This window comes from Pleurodeles waltl, chromosome 1_2, assembly GCF_031143425.1.
Source record: "Pleurodeles waltl isolate 20211129_DDA chromosome 1_2, aPleWal1.hap1.20221129, whole genome shotgun sequence".
NCBI lineage: Eukaryota > Metazoa > Chordata > Amphibia > Caudata > Salamandridae > Pleurodeles > Pleurodeles waltl.
The window spans coordinates 403587206-403614121 of record NC_090437.1 but is presented as its reverse complement, the minus strand read 5'-3'; the positions used below and the strand labels follow the sequence as shown (position 1 = coordinate 403614121).

At 44.5% G+C, this 26916-nt stretch overlaps 1 protein-coding gene across 2 annotated transcripts in view; it reads right to left on the bottom strand.

The window, feature by feature from the left end:
• BRD10 (bromodomain containing 10) overlaps nt 1-26916 on the bottom strand; it is a 258411-nt gene that overhangs the window by 141782 nt on the left and 89713 nt on the right. For both annotated transcript variants that reach the window (XM_069240183.1, XM_069240190.1), the window contains exon 3: nt 15473-16890. In XM_069240183.1, coding sequence (XP_069096284.1) covers nt 15473-16890 — 1418 coding nt within the window. The remainder of the gene's footprint in view (nt 1-15472; nt 16891-26916) is intronic.

Genomic DNA, 26916 nt, shown 5'->3' with positions numbered 1-26916 from the left:
TTTAAGGCTCTCCATTTTGACTTTGGGGACATGATAGACAGCTACAACAGCTATCGGTAGTTGTGGTTTGTCCTTTTCCTCAAGGGATCGAAGCAGGACCATGTGTTCACTGTGATACTAAGTCAGCTGCCATGTTTCGGATTCGTCAGATGATCCCCCTCTGGGGAATTGCAGAAGAGTTAAGATCTTCGTTAGTGCAATTTTCACACATCTTGCGACAATGTTAGGGATAAAGCATAAACTATCTTCTGTTTATCATCCCCTGAGCAATGGCATTGTTAAGCGCCTTAACGGCTTACTGAGGAATAAGATCAGCAAGCTATGCATCAAGTTCCATAAAAAGTGGTTGTTTTGCCTACCATTAACACTATTCTCCCTTAGGAGCACACCTAGTTCGGATCATCACCTGACACCCCATCAGATAGTGACAGGGAGACTTATAAAAATGCAAATACCTGTCACTAGAAGATAGATACAGGGAGAAAATACAACTGAAATTTTAAATGAAGAAATGCATGTTTATCTCACTGAGCTAATGAAAGCTGCAAAGTTATTTCCTAAACAGGTAGCCAAAGAAAAGGAAAAGCATGCCACTGTTGAGGTCAACCCAATTGTGCACATATAAGGTATATGTGGGGAACATTGCCCTGAAATGGAAATATACAAAATGTGATTGTCCTTTGACCATAAAGATAGTCACTCCACTGCCCCCAAGGTAGCTGCCAGGAAGCCATGGATCCATCTATCAGATGTTCGATGAACCGTGCATTGCGTCAAGCATCTCCAGCAATGTAAATGGAACAAAAAGGGGGAAGAAGATAGTTACTGTAAAAACACCCCCTCCAACTCTGGCCATGGACAATTTTTTAACAATTTTGATACTATCATTTTGACTGCTTATATTTTAGTCTAATATCGCATACCTGCAAAGAGAACGGTCTAATGTGTCTCACGGTATTCATACTAGGTTGTAAGATAACATGTGGTATCAACACATGTCAGACATTGGATTAGAAAGTACCAATAAATCATGTTTTGTGTGCTCATTGTTTCTTATGCTACAGGATCAGATTTGTTACACCCAACTAAAAAAGCACCCTTAGACACAGCTTTATGACTTTTACATCTCTACTTGTGTAGGATTAATGTCTGAATGCAGCCAACACGTTAGGGTAATACAATTTCTACTAAATGTACCAATATATGACTTCTTAGCAGACGTTTTATATATCCTTATAGACAGACAGGACATTAAGTATGAGATAGCACGAAGGAAGAAAAGAGGCAGCCCTATCACTGCAGAATGGATACAAATGGTTTTAGGTTTAGGATTTTTAAGAGTAACATGTCTGCCCACCGAGTGCAATACTTATTTAGTAAATCCTTTACCCCCAGATTGTGTTTGAAGGCCAGGATTTAGAGATAAGGGACCAGTTTACGCCTATGATCAATGGCATTCGAATACTGAATTTTCCTGTAGGGTCATATCTATATTGAATGGTACTGATATTAGTCAGGATGCAGAAAGAAAAGTGCACGTATATAGGATAATAATGTTGAGCAATACACTTAGATCGACAGTTTCTATGCAACATGAACTTCCCATGAGCCATCCCACAATTCTGCTACGTCATCACCAAAGGAGAAAAGCTGCAGAATAGGTTGTTTAATGATGCACAGTTATTTTTTGGAAGTATTTTGCCATTTGTTCAGGCAAAAGTAACTGCTTGGTGGCTACAAATAACTAGAAGGAAACTTCTGAAGACAATCAATACCATGAAAGGTGCATTTAGTGTCATAAAGGTGCGTGCCATAAGAATGATGGTTATGCAGCAGAGTTATGTACCTGACCTTATGACAGCCACGGAAGGAAGGGTATGTGCGGAAGGAACTGCTTGTTGTACCTATATCCCAGGAAATGACGTGGACAATGGAACTTTGTCAGAGGCTATACAAACTTTGCAAAATCTACAGAATAAAATGGCAGATGGAGATGCCCCTGATAATTGGTTCAGTGGGTGGTTTGCTTTGCTACCATCCTGGAAAAAAGCTTCATTGACAGCCCGTGACACTTTTGTTAACACGTTGTAGAAAGATCAGTACAAATGTGGGCGGAATGTTTACAGTTAGGACACCTAGATGATTAGTAGATGCCCAGGGCAATGCGTATTATCTACAGCCAAGTGCAGACTTATCAGAGCCAGTAGTTGACATTACAACTAAAGGGGAAAGTACAAATAAAGCACTTTTTTTGTAATTCTGAAGTGTGATGGAAATAGATATTTGAATACGATCAAAACACATCAATACTCTAGGTCATGCCATTTCCACACTTTATTGTTTGTGCACAGTAAAACTGAACATCTGTGCAAATGTAATGGTCATTTCAATTGAAATGTGATGTTTCTAATGGCAGTGCGTTACCACACCATGCTTACTCCATGCTACAACACTCCTCTCTACAACCCTGTAATCCATTCTATGCTCCTCCACTCTATGCTGCACCACTTCATTCTATGTCATGTCACTCATTCTACTTCACTCCATGACATGCCGCTCCATTCTACAACACTTCACTTTATGACATGCCACTCCACACTCCTCCACTCAAATATACTCTACCGCACTCTGCTCCACACCACTTACCCAACTCCACTCCAATTTACTCCCTCCTAATCCACAATAATCTACTCTATTTCATGCCAATCTACTGAAATCCACTCTATTCTACCCCACCCCAATCTACACCACTGCAATCTACGCACCCCACCCCACCCCACCCAAATATACTCCACTCCAAACTACCCAATCTATTCCACCCCACACAATCCACCCAATCTATTCCACCTCACACAATCCACCCAATCAATTCCACCCCACACAATCCACCCAATCAATCCCACCCCACTCCAATCCACACAATCAATTCCACCCTACTCCGCCCAATCTACTCCACCCTACTCCACCCAATCTAATCCACCCCACTTCAATCCACCCAGGCTAATCCAACCAACTCCATTCCAATCTACTCCAATCTACCCCACTCCAATCCAATCCAATCCAATCCAATCCACCCTACCCCAATCCACTCTAATCCACCCCACTCTAATCCACCCCACCCCAATCCACCCCACCCCAATCCACCCCACCCCAATCCACCCCACCTCAATCCACCCCACCTCAATCCACCCCAATTCAATTCGACCCCACCCACCCCAATCAGATTCGCCCCACCCACCCCTCCTCAATCCAATCCACCCCATCCAATTCAATCCACCACACCCTATTCTAATCCACCCTATTCTAATCCACCCTATCCCACTCCACTTGTCTACACCACAGCACTCCACCCTACTCCAATCTACTCCACTGAACCCCTGTCCCATCTACCACACTCTCCTGCACTACAATCTACCCCACTCCAATCTGTCCCAATCTTCCTCTTTACCACACTCCTATCTACCCCACTCCACCTAACTCCAACCCACCCCACGCCATTACCTTTTAGACATGCTGAACAGCAGTCACAGTGGTGTACAAAGTGGCTAAAGCACATTGCCAATAGATCTCGCATAGGTGATATCTAATGGCTTTGCCAACACTTGCTTAGCACACTGCTGGACTCTTCTCAACCCATCATCAAGTGAACGTCACTCACAAATTTAAGAGCGCTGTAGGAGGTGTGGCCTGCAGCCGATGAAGCTGCACGCTTAGCGCAACGCTCCGGGCCGAGAAAGGGGCCCGGCCCGTGTAATAACTATAAATAGAGCCCAGCGATAACGGCGATCGACAGCATCGACACCGGAAAACTGCAGGACTAAAAAGGAGCCGACGTCGATCAAATTCTGTCCAGCGATCCAGGAGAAATCGGCGTGCTCTCTTCGCGGCCGCCGAGAATAAAATGGCGGCCGCGCCCGAGTGCCTATTCGGATGAAGCGGAGTAAAGGAGCTGGAGGATCGGGCCCCCCGCTGCCGCTAATATCTCACCCCTGCCCTCCGGAGTGACTCCCCAGCATCGACGGGCCTCCTGCTTGCCCCAGAGAAGGCCGGTGCATGGAGGCGCGAGCGAACATCGAGCGGCGTAGCGCTACGAGCAGGAGAGGGCAGAACTACCAGCCCAATCGCAGCTGGGGGTCGTGGCCGATTCCGTTGGCTCTGGAGTCCCTGGAGGGCTGTGGGCGGCGTGGGGGGCACCCCGCAACGAAATAAACACTGGGAGAGACGCGGATTGACCGCACTTGAGCTCCTGGTCGGGGCTCACTGTGCCTAAGCACACCCCTCAGAGGAGAATCACCCTGAAGATTGTTAGCTCCCGCGAGGAGGAAGGAGGAACGAGCTCACCACACACCATTTAACCAGCGCGGGACAATACCATAAGTGATATAAGAGCACTCTAGACCCTGACCCCTCCCCTGCCCACTTTGGGCTGCAGGACACCTGGCGAACAGCCATAAAAAAAAAACTGTAGGAAAGAAGAAACCTGGTCCCCCCTCGCGGTACCTAAACCCCGTGACCTTGGTGAAAGGCGGTGAACCCTGGGGTCAACAAGAAGATTCTCCAGGCGGAAATTTCAGGACTGAGAACCTCCCAACTCATTGGGCAAACTATTTCCCCACCCGATCAAATAACTGGTCTAATAATGGGTAAACCCAAAAAGCGAGAGGAGCAGAACCAAGATGATGCCACAATCACCAAACTGCCTAGTCAATCCACAAACTCAAACTCCCAGGATGGTTCGATACAACACTGGACACGGTCCTCCAAGCCATCGGGGAATCCCGCGAAGCACTAGAACAAAAAATAGATAACCTAACAACGGACCTCTCATTATTGCGGGACGACCACCATAAACTAACGGAGAGAGTGGGAACTAACGAAAAGACTCTCGCCATAGTGACCTTAACGCAGAAATCTTCATCCACAGAACTTGCGGAACTCACAACCCCGATCAAAACCCTGGAAACCAGAACGGAGGATGCTGAAAATCACGCCCGCAGGAGTAACCTCAGACTGGTTGGGGTACCAGAAGGGGGGGACCCCTCGGCAGACAATATGGAATCCTTCCTGGAAAAATGGCTCAGAGAAACAGTAGCTCCAGAGGGCCTTTTGGCGTTTTACGTGATAGAAAGCGCCCACAGGGTATACCCAGCAGACTTCCTCCCGCCCAGAACCAGACCACGACCAATAGTAGCGAAATTGTTGCACTATAAAGACAGAGATTACATACTATCGCAATCACGTCAACAAGGTGAAATTATGTGCAATAACCAGCGGGTCATGATCTTTCCAGATTTCCCTAAAGGAACACAAGTGCAAAGGGCCTCTTTCAACGAACCTAAGCGCATCCTACGCGAGAACGGTATAAAGTACGCAATGCTCTTCCCTGCCAAGCTCAGAGTGGAGTATAACGGCAAAACGCACTTCTTTTTATCACCACAACTAGTAGGGGAATGGCTGGAATCCCTGAATATAGCCAAGCTAGCCCTCCGTCCCAGAGCCCCCCAAACACCTGGCAGGAAACACAGCAGATCTAACAAGCGAGTCACATAAGTTGCCCCCCCAAGGCACCAAACTCTTCAAGAGATGCAGGATGCTGTGGACGCGGCAGCAGCACTGAGCGGAGGAGTTTGCCCCCTGTCCCAGACCTCTGGTAATACCTCGGATCCTGACTCAAGCTGCGGAGGCTCCTCAGTATCATCGTGAGACACCCTCATCAGTCTGCCTAAAGTGACCCTGAGATCAGCGGAAGAAATTATCTGACCCCTCACTGAGTGGGCCAAATAGACTGTGAGTATTAATACGAACATAACTAACTCATAATATTTAACAGATGAAGAACTCTCAGAAACAGCTGACATTGATGCATCCTAAGTAAAACTTCATGGGACACGGATACAATTTTGCTGGGCCCCGGGAACGACTCGGAGCGCAGGCTCTCGGTCTCTGGCACGCAACCCACCTATAGGAAACTAAATAAGAAAAGTTAATGGTTTGGACGGGGAGGGTTCTGGTTACCGGTCCTGGGGCGTGGGAGTTGAGCTAGTTAATTTAGTAAAAGGGGTAACCTGTGCACTTGTCCTTAATGAAGTAGACAATTCTCAACCTAGATCCTCGTCAGTTAAACACAATGCCAGACTCCGCAACTTGCATACCCATACTAGCAGTCACAAACTAAAAAACCCCAGATTATGTCCACAAAATATAACATCATAACCTGGAATATCAGAGGTCTAAATAATATGTCCAAGCGGTACAAAGCATATAACTATCTCAAACGCACGGGGATACACATAGCTCTACTGCAGGAAACCCACCTATTGGAGCAAGAAATTGCTGCTCTTAAGAAAAGATGGAGAGGCCAAATATTTGCCACTAATTATTCAGCATTTGCAAGGGGAGTACTACTGTGGATCCGCCCTGGGGTGCCCTTCCAAGCACTACACAAGACCATAGACAAGGAAGGGAGATATGTAGTAGTCACCGGGAGACTAGAAGGAATGGAAGTAACCATCAGCAGCTTATATGCACGAACCAAGACCAAGGGAAATTTCTCGACAATTTATCCCGCGAGATAGGCCCACTCCTCATAGGCCCAAAAATAATTGGTGGCGACTAACTGTATAGCTAACATCAACATGGATAGGTCACATCCACCCCTATTGCAATCGCCAACCCTAAAAATCACCAAATCGTTAATAGATTGGCAACAACATTGGCAACTAAAAGACTGCTGGAGGCAACTTAACCCTCAAATTACTCAACAGTACATGACTTGCACGTCAGGCTTGACACTTTTTTAGTATCCCCTGAAATACAAAATGATGTAGGAACAGCCGAATAAATTAGCCGCACCATATCAGACCATAACCCCCTGCTAATTTCGGTGACCTGGATTAGGGAGAGACCGACGATCCCAACATGGCACCTTGGGGCGGAAACACTCGAAGACAAAGCATTCAAACACCTCTTACATAAAAGCATTGATTAATATTTTACACAAAATACAGGAACAGCATCCTCTAGATCCCTTGAATGGGAAACTTTCAAAATAGTGACCAGGGGCAATTGTATTAGTGAGAATATTGGAGTTTGGAAATCAATGGAAACCGAACTTAGAAGACTTGAGGACTCCCTTAGAGACATCGAGCGTAGGCACCCTACACATCTTGAGTTGACCCCCCTGCTGAACAAAGCCAGAACCAAGATAACCGAGGCGAATACTAGATTGTCTCGCTTCGATTATAAGCAGTACTTAAGCAAACAACATGCGGAAGGGGACAAGGCAGGCGCCCTGTTAGCTTGGCTTGCTAGGCCCCCTAAACAACAGACTATTATAGTCGAAATTGAGGAAACCCCAAGTAATAGCTATATAGTCAAAGGGAGATAAATGCTAGCTTTTTTTAAATACTATTCAACATTACATGCACCCCCCCACCAAAACAATAAGTAACACCCAGATACAAGAGTTGGAGGTTCTCGCCCTCCCCAAATTGGGAGCCGAGGAAGGCATGACCTTGGCGACACCTATATCAATCGCTGAAATCAAAACTGCAATCCAAAGCACGGCAAGGGTTAAAGTTCTGGGAGCAGACGGACTCCCAATGGAGTTCTATCTCCTACACCAGCACCTATTAGCTCCAAAGCTTAGCACAATGTACGCAGAAGCATGGAACAATAATAGCTTGCCTCAGTCAACCAACGAAGCCATAATGATAACCCTACTGAAACCCGACAGACCATCCACTGATGTCCGCTCTTACCGGCCACTGTCCATGCTTAACCTAGACTACAAAATATTAAGCCAGGTATTGGCTAACAGACTCTTACCTCATATGTCCTCACTGATTCACCAAGACCAGTCGGGCTTTATAGCACAGCACGGCGCAAAATATTAGACGCCTGGTGTCAGTGCTCTACTTCATACCCCTAGCAATGCCACAAACAGTGATTATTTCAGTGGACATCGAGAAAGCCTTTGACAGGTGGGACTACCTAGAGCAGGTCATGCTAAAGTTAGGACTCAGAGAAGGATTTGTACGTTGGACAAAACTACTATACACCAAACCCACAGCGAGAGTGCGCACAGGCAGCACTATTTCCGACCCTTTCCCAGTAGGCAGAGGAACCAGACAGGGCTCCCCTTTATCACCCCCTTCTTTTCGCTGTAGCAGTGGAACCACTTGCTCAAATGGCCAGATCCGGGAGGTTCTTTGAGGGTATCCCAATTAATAATTGGACACATTGTATCGCCCTTTATGCAGATGAGATGCTACTTTTCCTCAGGAACCTGGAAGTAGACCTAGCAAGAGAAATGGACATGTTGGAGGACTACGGAATAGCCTCCGGACTCCGAATCAACTGGAGAAAATCCTCCATTTTTCCACTGGTCAAAGGCGCCACGGAGCCTATAGACACTAGAGGTCTTCCCTGGACCCAAACACATTTAAATATTTAGGGGTTAACATATACCACAAAATGGAAGACCTGCTGGAGGAGAACATACACAGAGCACTCAGGGGGATCATGGCTAGTATGCACTTCGGAGACACACTACCCCTAACTGTCTCTGGGAGAATTGCCTTGCTCAAAATGATAGTGTTGCCTAGACTGCTATATTACTTCTCCACTATCCCACTCCTAATCCCGAAAGCAGTGTTCAGAGGCATAGAATCCATGACCGCAAGTTTTATATGGGGATCGAGCAGGCACAGAATCGCACTTCGCACCCTTCAGAGACCTACCACGGAGGGAGGCTTGGCTGCCCCAGATCTAGAGATCTACTACTGGGCGGGGCAACTACAATGGCTGCCAAATTAATTAACGAACCCCCAGTTGCAAAGGAATTGCAGATCCCCCGGAACTGCCCACTTGAAAAAATCCTGAGTATTTTTCTGAACCCCAAAAAGCCGAAACAACTACCATTAGAGTGGGAATCAACGAGATACTGTTGGGAGCAATACCTAAAACGCACCCGCACAAAGACCCCATATGCACCAGAGGCCCCCCTAACCTAACATATCTCAGGAGGCCAAATGCCATGGAGCACTAACAAATTAGTGACGCATAACATTATAAAACTGGGAGATTTATTTAGCAACGGGAAGCTCCGCACCTATGTAGAATTACAAGATCAGTTCGCCCTCCCATCAGGATTGTTTCTCACCTATAATGCAATAACTAGAACCATTAAAAAAATATGGGGCACAGGATCACTTATGCCGCCTACCCACGGGGGCTGTAGTCTTCTCTGCTCAGTAGGGGACCAGAAGGGGGTGATCTCAGGAATATATAAATCCCTACAGAACAGCACATGTTTACCACTGAGTAAACTAAAAACCAAATGGCAGACAGAGTTAGACACCACCATGGACGCATCGCAGTGGGCTAGGATTACCTCCCACATTTACTCAGTGTCCAGAAACGCAAGGTTTAAACTAATAAAGTTATATATCTACCACAGGGCCTACTTCACCCTGCAAATGATAACTAAAATATATAGCGCAAACAACTCTGGCTGCGCCCGATGCGCTGAACTAGCAGCAGGACTTGTACATATGTTGTGGAGCTGCCCTCAACTCGGTTCATACTGGATTGAAATCTTCAGGAAAATATCCTCCAGCACTGAAAGGTCAATATCTCCATCCCCAATAGTGGCAATCTTGGGGAACTTCCCCCACCCTTCAGCTCACAAAATAGCCAACAGGTTCATTGACCTAGCTTTGGTTCTAGCTAGGAGAGAAATAACCTCGCACTGGAAGGACCTGATGAGTCCCCAAGTGAATAGTTGGCAAAACGCAATGGAGAAATAGGCAGAAACCGAGGGAACGGTGCTGCTGAAAGAGGCTCTACAGGGACTAAGACCTAGAGACAATGCCACACAATGGGACTCGATGCTGGAGAACTTGAGGACCACGGACGCTCCCACCTCAGAGGACGACACTACTACCTCAGACTCCGAATCCGAGTAGACATCCACACCTACAACACAGAATGTTGCGTGTTTGAGTCACCGCTTATCTACAGAGAACTGTCGAAGTAAGAACTTTAAATGACGAACTATGTGCACAATAGGGGTATGGGGATTTGAGAACTTCGTTGGGGATTTACTATAGTAATTATTATCAGCGACATGTTGTAACCATACAATAAATGTAATAAAAGATATATTTAAAAAAAAAAAAAAATTTAAGAGCGCTGTAACAGAATTCCGGGGAGCTTCCTGACGGAGAAATATTTTATAAGCTACAAACATGAAGTTCCAATAGGGGTGTGGAACAATAAAATATCTACTTGTCCATAGGACAGATTGCTTCATAAATCTACCAATACTGTAAAAAAAAAAAAAAAAAAAAAATAATAATCTACTTGTCCGTTTTGGTACCACGTAGTGTGGCAATAAATAATGGCAGCAGTCTGACTATAAAGAGCTCAGATAACAGCTTCACTGATTGTACCAGGGTTAATACCATAATAGGGTTTTAATTCTAGAAATTCCCACATTTTGCCACTTTTCCACAGATCTACATACTGGGGTTGGAGGCAGTGTTAAGCACCAGTTCCAGGGTTGGAATGCGCATTGGAGTCTGTGCAAACCTCCTAACTTGTATGTTTTAGGGGTATTAATCAGCTCTTCTCTAATCATTCATTTCCCATGCTGAAAAAAATTAGAAATGTAGTCCTGACAGGGTCAGAAGTAAAACATCTTCCAGGGTTGGGAAAAAAGTGGTTGGAGGGAAAGTGAACTTGTACACGATCATTAGATTTTCACATGAGAAAATCTACACATGCATATCTGCTCATGCTAAAATGCAGCTGACAAATATTTTGTAGCGGTACGATTCCCTGGCCTGCTTCTGTAATTATTGTGAATTTGCAAAAGCTGCAAATCTGCATTAATTCAAGGGCACATATCGTGGGTGAACTTTTGTGATGGCATTTAAGAATTGGGCCCCTAATTAGATCTTGAGTTACCCAAGACATTTTTTTTTTTATTAAAGTTCTCTCTATCTCTACCTATGGACTGGCTTCACTGAGAGTTAAAGCATTCTGCTCTTCCACATGAAGCATATTGGCGCACAAAGTAGTTTTGTTAAGTGCCAGCGACTACTGTGACAATGTCTGCTTTTTGAGACCAAAAAATATTATTGATTTTTTGCCAATGTTTATTATAATGGTGAGGGCCTGGCAGTTCCCACAACAATAGAGTTTTACAAAAACCATGTCAAAATAAGACACACATTTACAAAACCAAAAGGTTGACCAATAATGTCAGGCCTATTGGCTTTGCCAATGACTGTTTATTTTCATGTTTGCCATAATCCGGTTGAAACTGGTTGAATTGATTTTCCATTACGAATATGTTTTGGAAATACTAGCATACATAATCACATTTTAGTACAAGATGCTTCAAAGAAATGGTACTTAAAATTTCACAGCAGTTGCCTTTTCTTGTGATCATTTAATATTGAAAGCAAAGACTCATCAATTTTGCTTTCAAGCTTCTGCAAATATCTGCATCTAATCAGAGAGCATTCTGGGAGCATTATACTTAGCCTCATATGAATAAACATTTCAAACATATGTAAACAGTTTTATACTGGGACCACTGTCAGCAGTGCTGTCTGAGCTTACCACATTTCCTTATAGCGCCTGCCTTAATAATAAAGGCTTTGCAATAATGACTCACAAATACAAGTTCAAGCAGCATTAAATTTGGGCACAAATATTACCTTGACTGCAGACAATATCCTTCCCCGATTCCTAATGTACTGCTGTACACTAGCAGCCAAGGACAAAATAAACATGAAAACGTGTTGTTCTTGATCCCAAACAATATGTCCTGGAAGTCAGGCTATAGGAATTCCACACCCCTTTTACAATACTACAGAATTATTGGAAGGTGGCCCTCATGTGGGAATTATCAAACAAATATAAGAGCTGTTTCCTTTTAAAGCAAGGGGATGTTTGACCTTAAAATGATAAAGAAGGTCCAAGTTGTTTCTGCATCCAAGATCTACAGTCTTGAAGCTTTTGTTGGACAAAGATGTGTTCACTATGTTCAAAATCAAACCTATTGTGTCGCACAATCATTCCCCCAACATGCTAATTTTAAAGCAGACACCTACTTTGTGCAGATTCCTCTAACTAGTAATTTTAGCTCTAATGGACTTTTCAAGAACCATGTTCTGTCATTTATTTTCTTTTAGGTTCCACACAGACTACTTGTGTGCTGCCTTATTGGCCAAAATACTGGCTAAATATAATGAAAGAGTATTAGTGAGGTGTGCTCTGGAATATGGACCATGTAATAGTCATAATAAGTATCTTTCAGACTGTTACTGAAAATATTTCAAACATACTAACTTATTTCTAGATCTAATAAGCATGCCACTGCCCTTGTGACTTTTAGAGCAAGCTGAGATAAATGACAAGGTCTATAGCCCTTTGTTTATACTATTTACAGAGAATGTCAGTTTTTAATCCTGGATGAACTGGCAACCATGGATACTCTTTCTAGTTGGTAACACAGCATAGAACTTTTGCTTGGTCAGACATCAAGCCAAAAAACCAAACAAACCTTATTGCTTTATACAAGATTTCAAGACCATTCAGCTCATCGTACCATTTTTAAAAACCAATTTAAAACATTTTACTAACATAAAGGCAGACAATGCCAACAAACAACTATCAAAAAGCAGTGTACAATGGCAAAACATTGTTCCTGTACCATATTGTACCCAACACCTGTCGCATCAGTGAATCCATACCAGCAGTAGTTGTAAATAGATGGAATGTTTAACAGCACAAATAATAGCAATACACAGAACCCCCCCCCCCCATTTCCTTTGAGATGGCATGCCCCTAGCAATATGGAAGAAAACATGAAGACAAATAAGTAACAGAGGTCGGCATAAGTGTTCCACAGAACCTGCATACCCCTTCATTAATGCCGATCAGGATCGTAGTCAAGCTTATCAGTCAAGACCTGGAGCTCCACTGGGCAGTAGCCCCCATTACGTGTTTAAGGAGCACCCCCAGCCCCCTCCTCCCTTGTGTCCCAGGACCCAATCCTGCATAGTAATTCTGAAAAGGTCCCCAGACATCCTGGAGTGGCTACAACTGGGAAGGAGCTCACAGTACGTGTCCGACTGCACACTGCAATATGTCATATCGCATATCTACTCCCTCAACGTTGTCAGGGCCCCCCCTCTCCCAGCGCATGGCCACCTGTCTATTGACCAATAACAGCCCTATTGCCGTCAGGCATCTAATCGTGAGCAGTAGTAGATTATCATAGCTGAGCAGCAACAGCAAGGAGTCGGGATCCAGTGGTTCCTCTACAGTAATACTCAATTCCCTGAATACCGCTTGCCAGAAATTGCATATACTTCGACAGCCCCAAACCAAGTGTACAAAACCAGTCACTTCCTCCGAGCATCAGGGACACACTGCACTATCCCGGAGCCCATACCTGTGTAATCGACCCAGAGTGTTCATACACCCGGTAAAGGTATTCAAGATGCATTAGTCTGTGTCTGCTATTGAGGGAGAGTGCCTTAGTTGCAGAACAGCATGTCCACTGTTTGTCATCTATTAGGGTACGTAGGTCCCTCTGCCATGCCAACTCGACCCTTGCCACTACTGGCCTACGCACTTCTTGAGCAAATGCATAAACCTTCGATATGATACGACGAGTTGTGGAGAGCTGTAAAAGTGATGTCAGAGCAGGAACAGTTGGGGCTCAAGTAGGTCTTCCCACAAATGTTCATGCAGCCCAGTCAGCGTTCTGTAGTAATAAAACTGCATCAATGGAGTAATGCGAGTCTCGCGCTCCTGTATCTCCTCCCAGCTACACAAGCAGCTGTCAGTGAACAAGTCTCCCAGAGCCTGCAGCACTTTTATAGCACATTGTTCCTGCATCAGTGAGAACCACGTACACCAAGCCATGGGCACCACAGGAGAGTGATTCATTGAACACGCCTGCCTCTCCAACAGCTGATCCCAGGCGAATAGTGTCGCATTCAGTGAGTCCAACACCTGTCCTGCCACACCGAGAGTCCAAACAGGAGCCAAGGCAATTTACATGGAGCTGCCATCCCACATTCCAATCGAACATGTGGTAAGTCCGGTGGCCCATGTATCTAGTAATGTGCAAACTGAGATTGCGCAACCAGATAATACGCCTCCAAGTTAGCTACACTAAATCCTCCCATATCCTACGGAAGGGTCATAGTCTGCCACCCCACTCTGTCCATGTTAGCTGACACAGGAGAGCCCTCAATCTATCAAAGAGTGTGCGAGTAAGAATTATTGGGATAATGAAAGACAGAAACAAGAAACGCGGTAGCACCACCATCTTCATAATAGCTGCCCGCCCCACAATCAAGGGAGGCAGCCTAATCCAGTGCTCCACCGCTTCAGATAGGTGCTGCACAGGCTTTCCATAGTTGTCTTGTAAAAATATTGTCGGGTCTGAGTGCACCTGAATTTCCAAGTAGCATATGAAGTCCTCCGTCCACTGGAACGGGTAGTCCATTGGTACTTGCCTAGTTACAGCAATAAGGGGAAACACCACTAACTTATCCCAGTTTACTCGGAGTCCTGCATGAGTTCCAAATAGTACCACTTCCCCTAACATTGGTGCCAGATTACGCTCGGGGTCCTTCAAGGAGAGAGCATATGTGGATACTATAAGATTGTAGCGTGGAAATCACAAACCCCTATGCAAAAGATATTCCTGCAGCTCATCTTACCATTTCCTATAGATCTCACTCACCTTCCCCACTCCTTTCGGCGTGCCTGAAATCTCTCTTTTTAGATAAAAAAGGCACGTAGTCTAAAGCCCTGCGCTAAGGACAGCATCTCCCCAATCACTTCAAGGGAGAGTTAACTTACTCTCTGAGATAAATCAAAACTTGGCTGTTCATTTTATTGGATTTAAACTTTCTCAGTTTTGTTCTCCTTCTGTCATACTACTCTGCAACTACAGGTATTTGCAACCACAAATTAACAAAACAAATCTAAACAGTATCAGGACCTGCTACATACAAGGAAAAGGCATAATAGAGAGAGAGAGATCAAATCCTTCCATTTCATCAGTGACCTTTAAAGTGGAGAGAAGCCCAGTAAGGAATTTTACAAGGAAGTGAACTTTTGGTAGGGAAAAACAGTTTACAGGTTTTTCTTTATAAAGTACAGGCAGAGTTCTCAATGCTTGTACTTCTATGCAGGTATTAACATTACAGCAATGAGCAGACACACGGAGTGCTTTATACACTTGTAAAACAACATCGACATTTAAAAAACTGTGGAAGTCATTTGTCACACAGCTCAACATACAATTAACGAAGATGATAAAGGTTTAGCAGAGGTTATTGTGAAGTTATTACACATATATGGCTGTCACTCCGACTGGTGCGAATCAGCTACTACAAATTTGCAGTACTAAAAACAGTAGGAAACACATCCTTACCTGACTTGTGCTTCTTGTGCTTTGTTTTTTTCTTGATGAGAAAAAATTTGTTATGAATCTCAGACTTATATGACTTGAATGACTGGGCGTGAAGACTAGCATACTTCCCATGTAGGTTCTCATTCAAAATGTGTTTCTTTTTTTTCTTTTTCTTTTTTTTGCCATGAACTTTGGAGAGCTTTACCTGTTTGCAGTTAAGCAGAGAACACTCAAGATAGATGTCCTGTGCCACCACATGGCAGTTGGTATCTATTTTGTCACAGTGACTCCCATTCACATGGACCTGACATGTCTTGAGAGTGTTCTCCTTCAGTGGACTTTGAACAGTTTTACACAGAGGTCGTTCTATATATTTTTCACCATTTTCTACAACTCTGATTTCCCCTGGGCTGAGCATATCACTATATCTAGGAACTGTACACACACCAACTGGTTTCTCCATATTTTCTTTACAGCAGTCATCCTCCTTTCGGTCACATGACCTATGAATCATCATTTCACAGTTTGACTGAGTGTCCTGTTCAGTACAACCAGTGCAGCAATCCGTGCGAATGTCTGGAATACAGTCATTAAGAACAGGTAATACATAGTCTACTTCTGTCTCTGCATTTGACAAGAGCTTATCAGGTGTCTCTGACTGGCCATCACAACTGCTATTACCAAAAGCCTCACATCTTACTCTCTCTAGTTTAGCACGAGGTTGATGTCGTATTTTAATTTTTGGTATTGGAAATACAGGAGCGTGGAATGGTATTTGTTTGTAAATCCTAACATCTGCCCCACAGAACTGGGGGAAATGTATGTAAGAGTTCTCTTGTGAGTCATAACCAAGGATAACCTCCCTACATTCATGAATAGGCTGTCCAAGCACAGCATCTTGGACCTCAACCTGTGTTTCATACACAAAGTCACAAAGTCCCTTAAGCAGCCAAACCTTTTGATGAAATGACAGCTCATGAAATGGCTTCTCTTCAAGAGGACTAACATCTCCAAGAACTCTGAAAAATTCTGAGCACAGCCCCAACTTCTCTGCACAACTGTCAGGGTTCTCTGCCTGTCCAACTACAGAATACCAATGCTTTACTTTCTGCCGCAGTGCTGCTTCCCAGGACCTATAAGGAAAAGGAGGCCTTCGATGCAAGGAAGGTCTGCGATAAGGAGGGCTTAACAGAGAAGTCATAACCTTAGAAAGAAAAACATTGTTGTGTGGCATCAGAAGACATCGTTCCAGTTCATAGAAAACTATTTCTGGTAAATTTAAAATGTGCTGTGCCAAGCAAAGAAAATGACCGATAGCTGGAATTTCCCACATGTTCTCCATCAAAGTGGGTGCAGCTTGTGCAAGGAGATTTTTCTCCCATTCATCTATTTCCTTGTAGTTAGCTTCACCTGCTTCTTTCTTTCCCTGCTCACGAAGCCTGTGGAAATTAAAAACAACAAATAAGTACAAATGCACTCCATCATAAAGATTAAGATAAATGACATTACTACATTATGAATAACATCCTAAGTGAGCTGAATCAAAATTGCAAAATGATGCAATAGTTACAACTGAGAAAACTTTTTTACCCTTAAAGTCACTCCTATTCACCACGACTGAATTCTGACACTTGGGAATGGGCTAGAAGTTGGTCCTTAATATTATATTCAAAGTACTAACAAGCACAGTAAACCATATATGCCGGGCAGCCACCCACATTTTGCAAGCCTTCTTTTTGAAGATGGATTGAAGTAATCTGTGTGTGTTAGAACTAGAGGCGATCTAAGTTCTAGGTGTACTTGAGTCACTATGAAGGCATCCATATTATATTCCTAAATCCTGTGCGTCTTTTAACCTAACAAATGGAACAGATTAAAAAGAAGGCAAAATATAGAGAAACCAGAACTAAGCAGCAAAAGGCCTGAGGTATGGCAAAATTGAGCATTCTGAAGCTACATTCAGCTACCCTACTAATAAAATTGACAAGCACCTGTCTGAGGAAACAGAACAGTGTCACATTAGCCTTGCCCAAACATACACCAATTCTTTCCATTGAAATACAGGAATCCTTTAGCAATGTTGACTACAGGAGTTTTTCCATTTTGCAGTGTTGGCTTGGGAAGCACCATTTTTACCATTTGCTAACGGCAAGGAAAAGGTGACAAAAATGGTATAGGCTGGGAAACGTGGTCCTGTTCTACTCAAGACCTTGTTCTGTTTTGTAAAAAACACAGTTCGCCCTACAAACCAACATTAAAACATTAAAGGTCTCGTTGGTCTAGGAAGCATTTGGAGTTTGAAAGGGGAAGGGGTATAAGGGGATTGTAAGTACCTGAGGTTATATTTCCATATTCAAGTCGAGGTCCGCATTCTTAGGACTCAACTAGGTTAGGGTCAGAAGGAACACCACTTGATGACTGGTTTAAAGGATATGTACACATGGTGCTAGAGGACCAGTCTGCTGAACAGATTCTTTGTTCTACAAAAAGATATAGGAACCATAAGAGAGGGCTTTTAAGTGACATCTTACAGGTGGAAAAGTTCACCTCAATATATTCTTGTAGGTGTCACCGGCTGCTAAGTTTGTATCAAAAATAGATACCTGGACAATCGTTTCAACTAGATGTAGGATGCAATGCATGATATTTATGACATTGTCACCAAACACAGACGAGGGTGAACCTAATTTACAGGGCCTCAGTGACCAAACAAAGCAGGACAGTTTGCTCCGGTACTGGGTGACTTACAGTCTACAGTACTTCCATATTCGGAGAGTGTAAGCCCAGAGGTACTAAGGTCAAGGGTCATCGTGAAGAAGGCACTCAAGTAGACTGCTTTTACAAGAAAGCAGACGGTACGGGAAGATGCAAGAAGTGACCTAACAAACCCATTGTAGTGTCATCAACATAGAAAGGCAACTGCTACTGGCCTTGAACTTCAGATGGGTCCTTACAGAACCTGATCCTGAGCAAACGCATAAAGGGATTTTAAAAACGAGTCTAAAAATGTAGACACTACAAGTTACTGTTTCTAGCAAACAATAATAAGAAGGAAATTTGAAGACAGCCATACAGTGGTTGAGAACCATCTAGTTCAAATTCTATGCTGCAACTCAATCAGTCCCTGTGCCTCCCTCAGCCACACCTGAGTAACCTTGATGATCCCCACAGCTACAGCGCTATTCAGTAAAAAAAATATAATCAAGGGCTGTCATAATATCAGTGTAAATCACAGTAGTCTACTGGACTACAAGTGCAGGTTGTCCGAGGACTCCATTGGAGAAAAGTGCAGATGTACATGAAGCTAAAGAGAATTGGAAAAAAATTACTGGCTTTCTAGTGGTCGGTTGCATTGCTACAGAAACAATAGCAGAATGTGCCTAATACGAAACGCACAACAGCACTTATAGAACAAGTTACTTACCTTAGGGAACACCTTATCTGGTAGAGGCTCTATATAGCTGCAGATTCCTTACTGTAGAATTAGCTCAAGGGGTCAGATTGGATCCGGAAACTTTGAGCAATACCTCTGCACACTGATAGGTGGAGTTGTTTAGCTGCGTATCAGCCACGTCAGAAGTGATGTTCGCATGCCTATATAGGTGCGCTAACATAAGTTAAATTTTTCAACCTTTCCATACCAGAAGCACAGAACTATGAAGGTTGCAGATGTACTGGTGTGAAGCACTAAGGACCCCATAGGTGTGCCCTACGTGGGCAAAAGCTTTTCACAAAGCAGGGAGGATGGGAAAGTCAGTAAGGAATCTGTGGCAAGAAAGAGCCTGGGTATAATGTTGTGTAGGAAGGGTGCACAGAAAGTGCCTGCCTTTCAGTGACCCTCCTGGCCGATTCTATGGCCACCAGAAAGAAGTTTGATGGTGAGTAAAAACAGTGGACAGTTGTGTAGAGGTTTGAAGGGTGCAAGCATTAGAAATGTTAAAACCAGGCTGAGGTCCCACTAAGGCATTACAAATGGTCGCGGAGGGAACAGATGTTGCAGTGTCTTGAGATTCAAAACTCGCTGGCCTGGCAACAGTAAAAAAGACAAAATGGCTTAAAGGTAACCTTTGACAGTGCCCAAAGCAAAGTCTTGCAGCGCTAATGAGAGAAAACAGTGAAAGCTGGGATATGGATGCGGAAAGGGAGGGTGTACACTGTCTTGGATGTGGGACATCTGGTTGCGAGAATTGCATTGCAGACTTCAGAAGGGGGGGGGGGGGTCAAAACCTGTCAGCTGTTGCTGCTCAATCTCCAAGCATGGCAGTGGAGCGTGGGCAGGGAAGGTTCTGGTGCCAGATCCTGCCCTGCTGCTTCAACAAAAGATCCTCCCGAAGGGGAAGCCTGATCAGAGGACAGATGTTCATGCTCAGGAGATTGGTATACAAACTCTCTTTGCCCAAACCACTGCCACAAGAATGACTTGGGCCCAGGAGTTCCTGATCTTCTTGAGAATTCTGGGCAAGAGTGGTATTCGCACAAAGGCGTACAGGAGGCCCTAGCTCCACTCAAGACAAAAAGTGTCCCTACGCGAAGGCAGCCTTGGAAGCTCCAGTGTGAAGAATTGCTCAACTGTGCATTGTCGGTGGTGGCAAAAATATCTAACCAAGGTTCTCCCCAGTGTCAAAAGAGATCTTGCACCACCCCCAGATGGAGCCACCATTTGTGATCCTCTAGGCATCGATGGCTGAGTTTGTCCGCTCTGGCATTCAGAGAGCCCGCCAGGTGTTGCACCACCAGGGTAATGCCCTGATGTTCCAGCCATGTCCAGAGACGTAGTGTCTCTTGGCACAGGGTCCACGACCACTTCCTGTCCTATTTGTTCCAGTATGGCATGGTGGTGGAGGTCTCTGTGAACACCTGCACTAGCATTCTCTTGACAGAGGGGAAAAAAAGCTTTTAATGCCAGTCGAATGCCCTCTGCTCCAAAAAGTTGATGTGGAGCCTGACTCTGCCAGAGATGAGTCCTCTGGTCTCCACTTCTCCCAAATGGTTGCCTCAGCCCAGGAGTGACATATCTGTCACTAGAGTCAGCTCTGGATGGGGACGGGAGAGGGGTCTGCTGCTGACTCAATCATGGTTTGTTTGCCACCACTGCAGGTCTTTTGCAGTTTCCTACGATATCTGGACCAGCTCTGAGAGATTCCCCTGATGCGGTGCCCACTGTAACGTAAGGTACCATTGCATAGCCTGCATATGCCAATAGATGTCTGTCACTAGCAGGATGCAGGAGGCAATAAAGCCCAGCAGCGGCAGTCAGTGTCACCCAAACTTTTGCACAGAGGCTGAAACATCAGAATCATAGCCTGAATATCCTGGACTCGCTTTTCAGGAGGCTGGGCCTGAAACTGCACTGTGTCCAGAAGAAAGGAAGCATCTGTGAGGTAATCACGTGTGCCTTTGATATTGAAACCTAGAGAGTGCAGAAGGTCAATAATCTGGAGGTGGGAGATGACAGCCTAGGGAGAGCCCACCTTCAACAGCCAGTCGTCGAGGTAGGGGAAGACTGGAATCCCGAACCTCTGCAGATCTGCTGTAACCACCACCATCACTTTGGTGATTAACCCAGGGGCACTAGTGAGGACAAAAGGAAGAAGAGCAAATTAGAAATGCTCACGGACCACTGTGAACCACAGGTAACACCTGTGGGCAGGCAGAACAGGGATGTGGAAATAGGCATTCTGCAAGTCCAGTGTTACCATCCAGTCTCCCAGGTCAAGGCCAGACAGGACCTGAGCTAGTGTATCTTGAATTTCTCCTTTACCAGGAGGAGGTAGAGAAGGAGCAGGTCAAGAATAGGACGGAGGCCTACATCCTTTTTCAGCACCAGAAAGTAGGAGGAATAGCAACCATGACCTACTTTTGATACCAGCACCCTCTTCATGGGTCCTTTGGCCAGTAGAGCCTGAACTTCCTGACGGAGCAAGAAGAGATGGTCCTCTGTCAACCAGCTGAGAGAAGGTGGCATGGGTTGGGAAGTTTCCAGAAGGGGAATGGAGTAACCCTTCTAGGCAATCTGAAGTACCCAGTGGGGGAGGGGTGGGTGATAGGTGGGGTGTGGTGCACTGGATCTGCTGCTGTCTAGTGGTCCCACATTGTCTGTGGGAACCACATCCATGGCATGGCTGGGTAGCCCTTTCCGTAACCATGGAGGGGCCGGAAGGCAGACTGGGGACAGTAAGAGGGCAAGGAAAGACCCAAGAACCAGGCTTTAGCCCAATCGTCCTTAAAGCACACGAGCACTGAGTCTGCATTTTCTGCCAAAAAGACCCAAGTCATCAAAGATCATGTCTATAAGGGAAGCTTGGACATCCCCCTGAGAAGCAAGTGGTTCTCAGCCAGGCACAGTGCTCAGTGAGTCGGTTGTATCCATTTAGCAGCAAATTATGAACTGTGCTGCTTCCCAGCCATCTGCAATCGCCTGTGATTGTATGGCTCAGGCCTCCTCCAAGATCATAGGCGCTCCTGCGGAGCCAAATCCCAGACTGTGTGGGTGTATCCGCCCAATAGGCATCTGGTGTTCACCTACCGCACAGCTAAGCAGGTAGAGGAAAACATCATCTTGCCAAAAGTATCCAGCCTCTTGGACCCAGGTACACGCTCCATATAAGGCATGTGGGAGCGAGGCCTATGCTTGTGTTGACACTCCTGCGCTTCATCCAAAGACCTGTGCAGTGAAGCCAAAGAGTGCTTCAATTTCTGGGACTCCTTGCGTTTGTGCGACTTATTGGAAGAAGACTTTTTGGATCAGCTCCATAAGGGGTCCTGGGACCTTCGCCGTGAAGGGGATCTTTATCATCGCAGAGTCTTCCAAAGTCAGACAGCAAAAAGCCAAAGGGGATGCTTCAGGAGCATCATCTTCAGGTACATGGTGTGGCAATCCTCGCAGGTCTTGGAGTTGTGGTCCCACTCTAAGCACAAAAGACAAACCAGGTACGAGTCTGTCAGACACCTGCCTGCAACAGTCATGACAGCACACCTGGAGACAAGCCCCAAAAATAGCTTTGGCAAAAGTAGAGGAAAAAGCCAGTCAAAAAGTGAATGAAGGTAGTTCTCTCCGTATCTACGCCAACTAGTGCAGAACGCAAAGAACTGATGTCAGCGTGCTGGGTTGGTGCCTATATAGGCACTGCACAGGTCATAACTGGCATTGACCTGAACAATGCTAGCTACTGCCACTCAGAAGTTCTATGCAAAAAAAGTTTCCGGATCCAGCCTCATGTCTGGAGATAATTCTAAGGTAATGAATCTTTGGCAGAAGTCTCTATCAGATCGAGAAGTTACAACGCCTGGATGGATATCTGAGGTAGAAACTGAAAATGGAATACTGCATCTCTAAGTGATAAAATTCACTTGGATTGATGGAAAAGAGACAAAGGTGTGAAAAGGTTTGACAACTCAACATGCCCTGTGGTTGGCTTCGTTGACTGCAGACTTTGAAGCCCTTAAACTCTCACAACTGGTTTTGCCCCTGCGCATAAACTGGGTCATATCCTATACCCGGTTTTCTCTAATCTGATTAGCCCATCAGTGGATTGTCCTCTGCTACTTATATGGTCTCACAATTTCACTATACCATTTCAGGTCCCTGTTGCTAACTCTTTACCTACACTCTTTACCTACACCTGTTCAGGGTAAGTCGGCAACGACATGAAAATGAGCAAGGGTTAACACGCCCAATGGAGAAGAGATATAACAGGCATACAAAGGTGATTTGCCGTACCTTTTATGCCAGCAAAATTGAGAAGGCCCAAAATTCCATTCAAGAAATCTTCTCATTTGGTAAATCCTTATCTTCCTTGGATCGAGAATCAGCGGCTACCCCTCCTTCAGAGGACTGCTGTAATACGATAGCTCAGTTTTTGCTAACAAGGTTGCATCTACATATTCTACATTCCCTGCCGTGTCCAGGGATGCTCCATGCCTCAGTTTGTGGTTTGAATAAATGCTGGAGGGCTATCTTCATTTAAAGCCGTTGAACTTGAGATGTCCTCCCTGGTAGCAGCAGTAAAGTCAGGGTCCCCCTCTGACCCAGCTGCGCCAGGGGTTCTCGAGCGAGGAATGTCACTTATAGCACCTATGCTTTGTGACCTCTTGAACAGCTCCTTTAAAGGCAGGTAAGGTCCCTCAATGCTGGAAGCATGCCACTGTGGTGCCTCACCTCAAAAACAATGTCTGGATCTAACTAAGTCTGAAAACTTCAGGCCGATTTCATTGCTCCCTTTTATATCTAAGGTGGCTGAGAAATGGGTAAATCGGTAGCGTTCCATTTTCAGTGAGTCAAAAGATGCACAGTCAGCACTGCTTCTAGCTTCGGAGTCCACCCGTCAAATCACAGATAAGGGCGATATAGCAGCAGTGCTGATATTAGATCTTTTTTTAAATATTTTTATTTGGATTTTACAGCATAATATAAAAGCAGCAAAATTCATCAAGCAATAATACATGATAAACTGAAGCGGAAGCACATGAAACAATAGCATTCACCCAAACTATGCCTTATGTTCCTGACAGTGATCAAACATAGACCCCATGATCAAAATAATAATTCCAAGGAGGACGTGACCACCATATCCTGATTTTGGGCCAGAGGCTTCCCAATCCCATTACTCAATCACTTTACCTGCTCGTCCCACATCAACTGGTCCAATTAGCACTAGCCGCACAATCTAACCAGTTAATTCAGAATGCTAGGTTCATATGCCACTCCCAAAAAGTGACCAGATCGCTTTTCCCTTCTTAAGAACACTACAGTCTCCCTTCTAATAAATAGCTCTTTAGAGATTGAAATGAGCCAAAAGTCAGGTGAACCACTGATGAAAGGTGGGAGGGTCCCTATCGAGCCAACAGGACGCTATACAAAGGTGTGTCAAGGCCATTGCAATAAATATGAATCTTTGAGTGGCTGAAGGAACCATATTGTTGCCTATTCCCAACCATATAAGTTGAGGGGTCAGAACAATATTAAGCTCAAGTCTTGTGATTTTCCCCCAGAAGGGTTCGAGGCCCGGGCACCAACCAAACATACGTGCAGCATCAGCCTTTAAATACTGACACTGAGGATAGGAAATGCCAACTGCCCTACCCCAACTATCAATTTTACGTGGAGTATACTACAGGTCAAAGACGGTCTCGTAATGCTGTACCTGTAAGCTAGCGAATATTAACAGTAACCCTTAGTTCCAGTGACCTCAAGAAAGCCCCTTCCGAATCCCCTAACATACTGTGCCACTTATCAGTGAATTTGCCTAAATCATCCAACATAAGACCACCATAAAGACCACTATAAAGTTGGTGAATGGTGCAGGACTCCCCCCTAACCACTGATCCAACACTTCAAACTTCTGAAAGCCACAGACACCTCACACTTTTCGACTAAAAAAAAAACCTAATCTGTAGATACTTAAAAAAAACATCCTTGCGAGAAATCCCAAACTCATCTTGCAACATTTTGAAGGAAACAATTTCTTCAGATGAAAAAAAGCCCCCAGCCTCTCCACACCCTGGGCCACACAGTCCATAACTGGTTATCTTCTTAAAATTTCTGGCAGTTGTGGGTTGCTCTGAATCAAGATATAATAATGATAATGTCCCAGCCCCAGCTTCTTACAGATCAGAGCCCAAACTGTATGGGCCCCCGAACTTGGCAACAGTAGTACCAGGATGGGGTAGGAGGAGTGGAAGAAAGGATGGAAGAAATGGAGGGGGAGGGAATGTCACATTCATGTCAGGGTTAGGCGCAATACACACACTAACCAGGTGTCATGTGCTGTAAATTAGCAAGAGACAATCACCAACTCCAGTTCCTAACCCAGATGCCACTAAATGATTATCATGAACCCCTGTTAACTTGCATGGAGGAGATATCTGGACAGACAGAAAGAGAGAAATCCTCGTCTAGCCATGGAACTCTTGGGAATCGTATGCAAATTCTTTCAGTTCGTCCACTAAAATGCTGCAATAAAGATAGCTCTCTGAGAAATCTGAGAACAAGATACTAAATAACCAGCAGTTTATCTACTTCTGAGTCATCAAATACATTAAATTCTATATCTACTATAGCATTAATTTCTTAAACAGTTGTATCTACTTACTCTAACGTGGAATCTGAATAGTTAATAATGTATTTTCTTGGCCGAATAGTTAGCTCCCTCTGGGAGGTTTCCTTTCCTGTTATGCCACATTAAAGTATCTAGAATATGTAGATTATTAACAATAATCAATCATACACCTTAATCTTTAACAAACCCCATCTTCATTGTCTTCAGTATCGTTACGTGATGATTACAAATGTAAGCTTCTCTTAATGATTTTTGGAGGATCCATAGAGTTCAAGCACAACATCTGGGTGTCCATCTCTGAGATGAGATGCAACAAAGTTTAATCAAAATAAAACTTGCAAACAATTTACAAAACAATGCCTTGAAGAAAACAAAATGCTCTCTCTTCCTAGAGAGGCTAAGCTCTTTAATGTTATTGGAAACTTAAATATATGCTTCAGTTGTCTGCTAATTCTGGTATCAATGTGAATGGTTTAATGGCCTCTAGTTTGAGTACATTTTAGGCATGTGCATGGTTTTGCCTCTTTTTCTTGCACATCACTACAAAGTCAGGAGAATTATGCAGCAAGCGAAAAACAGACCAAGATTTCCACCCAGTAGACCACAGAACCAGAAAACTGGCATTGCCTACAAAAAGTTCCATTGGAAATCTCAGGGAAAAACAAAAAGAAGAGTTTGGGTGTGGTTTAAATATATGTACCAAAAATGGCCATCCTTCACAATCATTGCTAATATCTTGCAAGACCTCGCCCTAAAGCAGGAGCATGAAGACCAAAGACCTGGAGGAGCTCTCTTGAACAAGTTAAGAAATGTACTGGGGTCAGCTAAAATAGAAAGACACTTGCAGTGTACGATCTTTGCTACATTTGTGTAGGATGATTATCCTGAACCATAGATCCGCTCAGCAGACACAGACACTGCAGGAGGCAGAGCAATACCAAAGCTGTTCTGACAGACGCGTTCCCGACACTACCCAACTCACTGACAGTGCCTTTGAATTTCTCAGGGAGAGTGGGTGATGAAACATGGATGCATACATTTGGTATTTTGCATTTTCTGCAACTACAAAAGCATCTACTGACACTGTTTCCCTCTCTGCAAAAAGAGCTAAGTACTTGGTTATGGTACTTGGCAACCGAAGATTCTTCACTTTGTGCACATGCAAATGGGCCAGACTGCATCCGGATATTTTTCTCAGCAATTCCATCGCATACAGGGAGGAAGGAGGCATTGTGGAGGTCGATGTGGTCTCCTTTCCACCCTGGAAATTGCACCAGAGGGGCATATAGCTACTACTCCTGTGCACCGATGTCAGTTCCTTTCTTTCAACGCCCTCTGACAAGGATCCAATGCACCTGCCCTCATTTTCCTGCTCTTTGACAGACCTCATTCAGCCACATCTCCCCC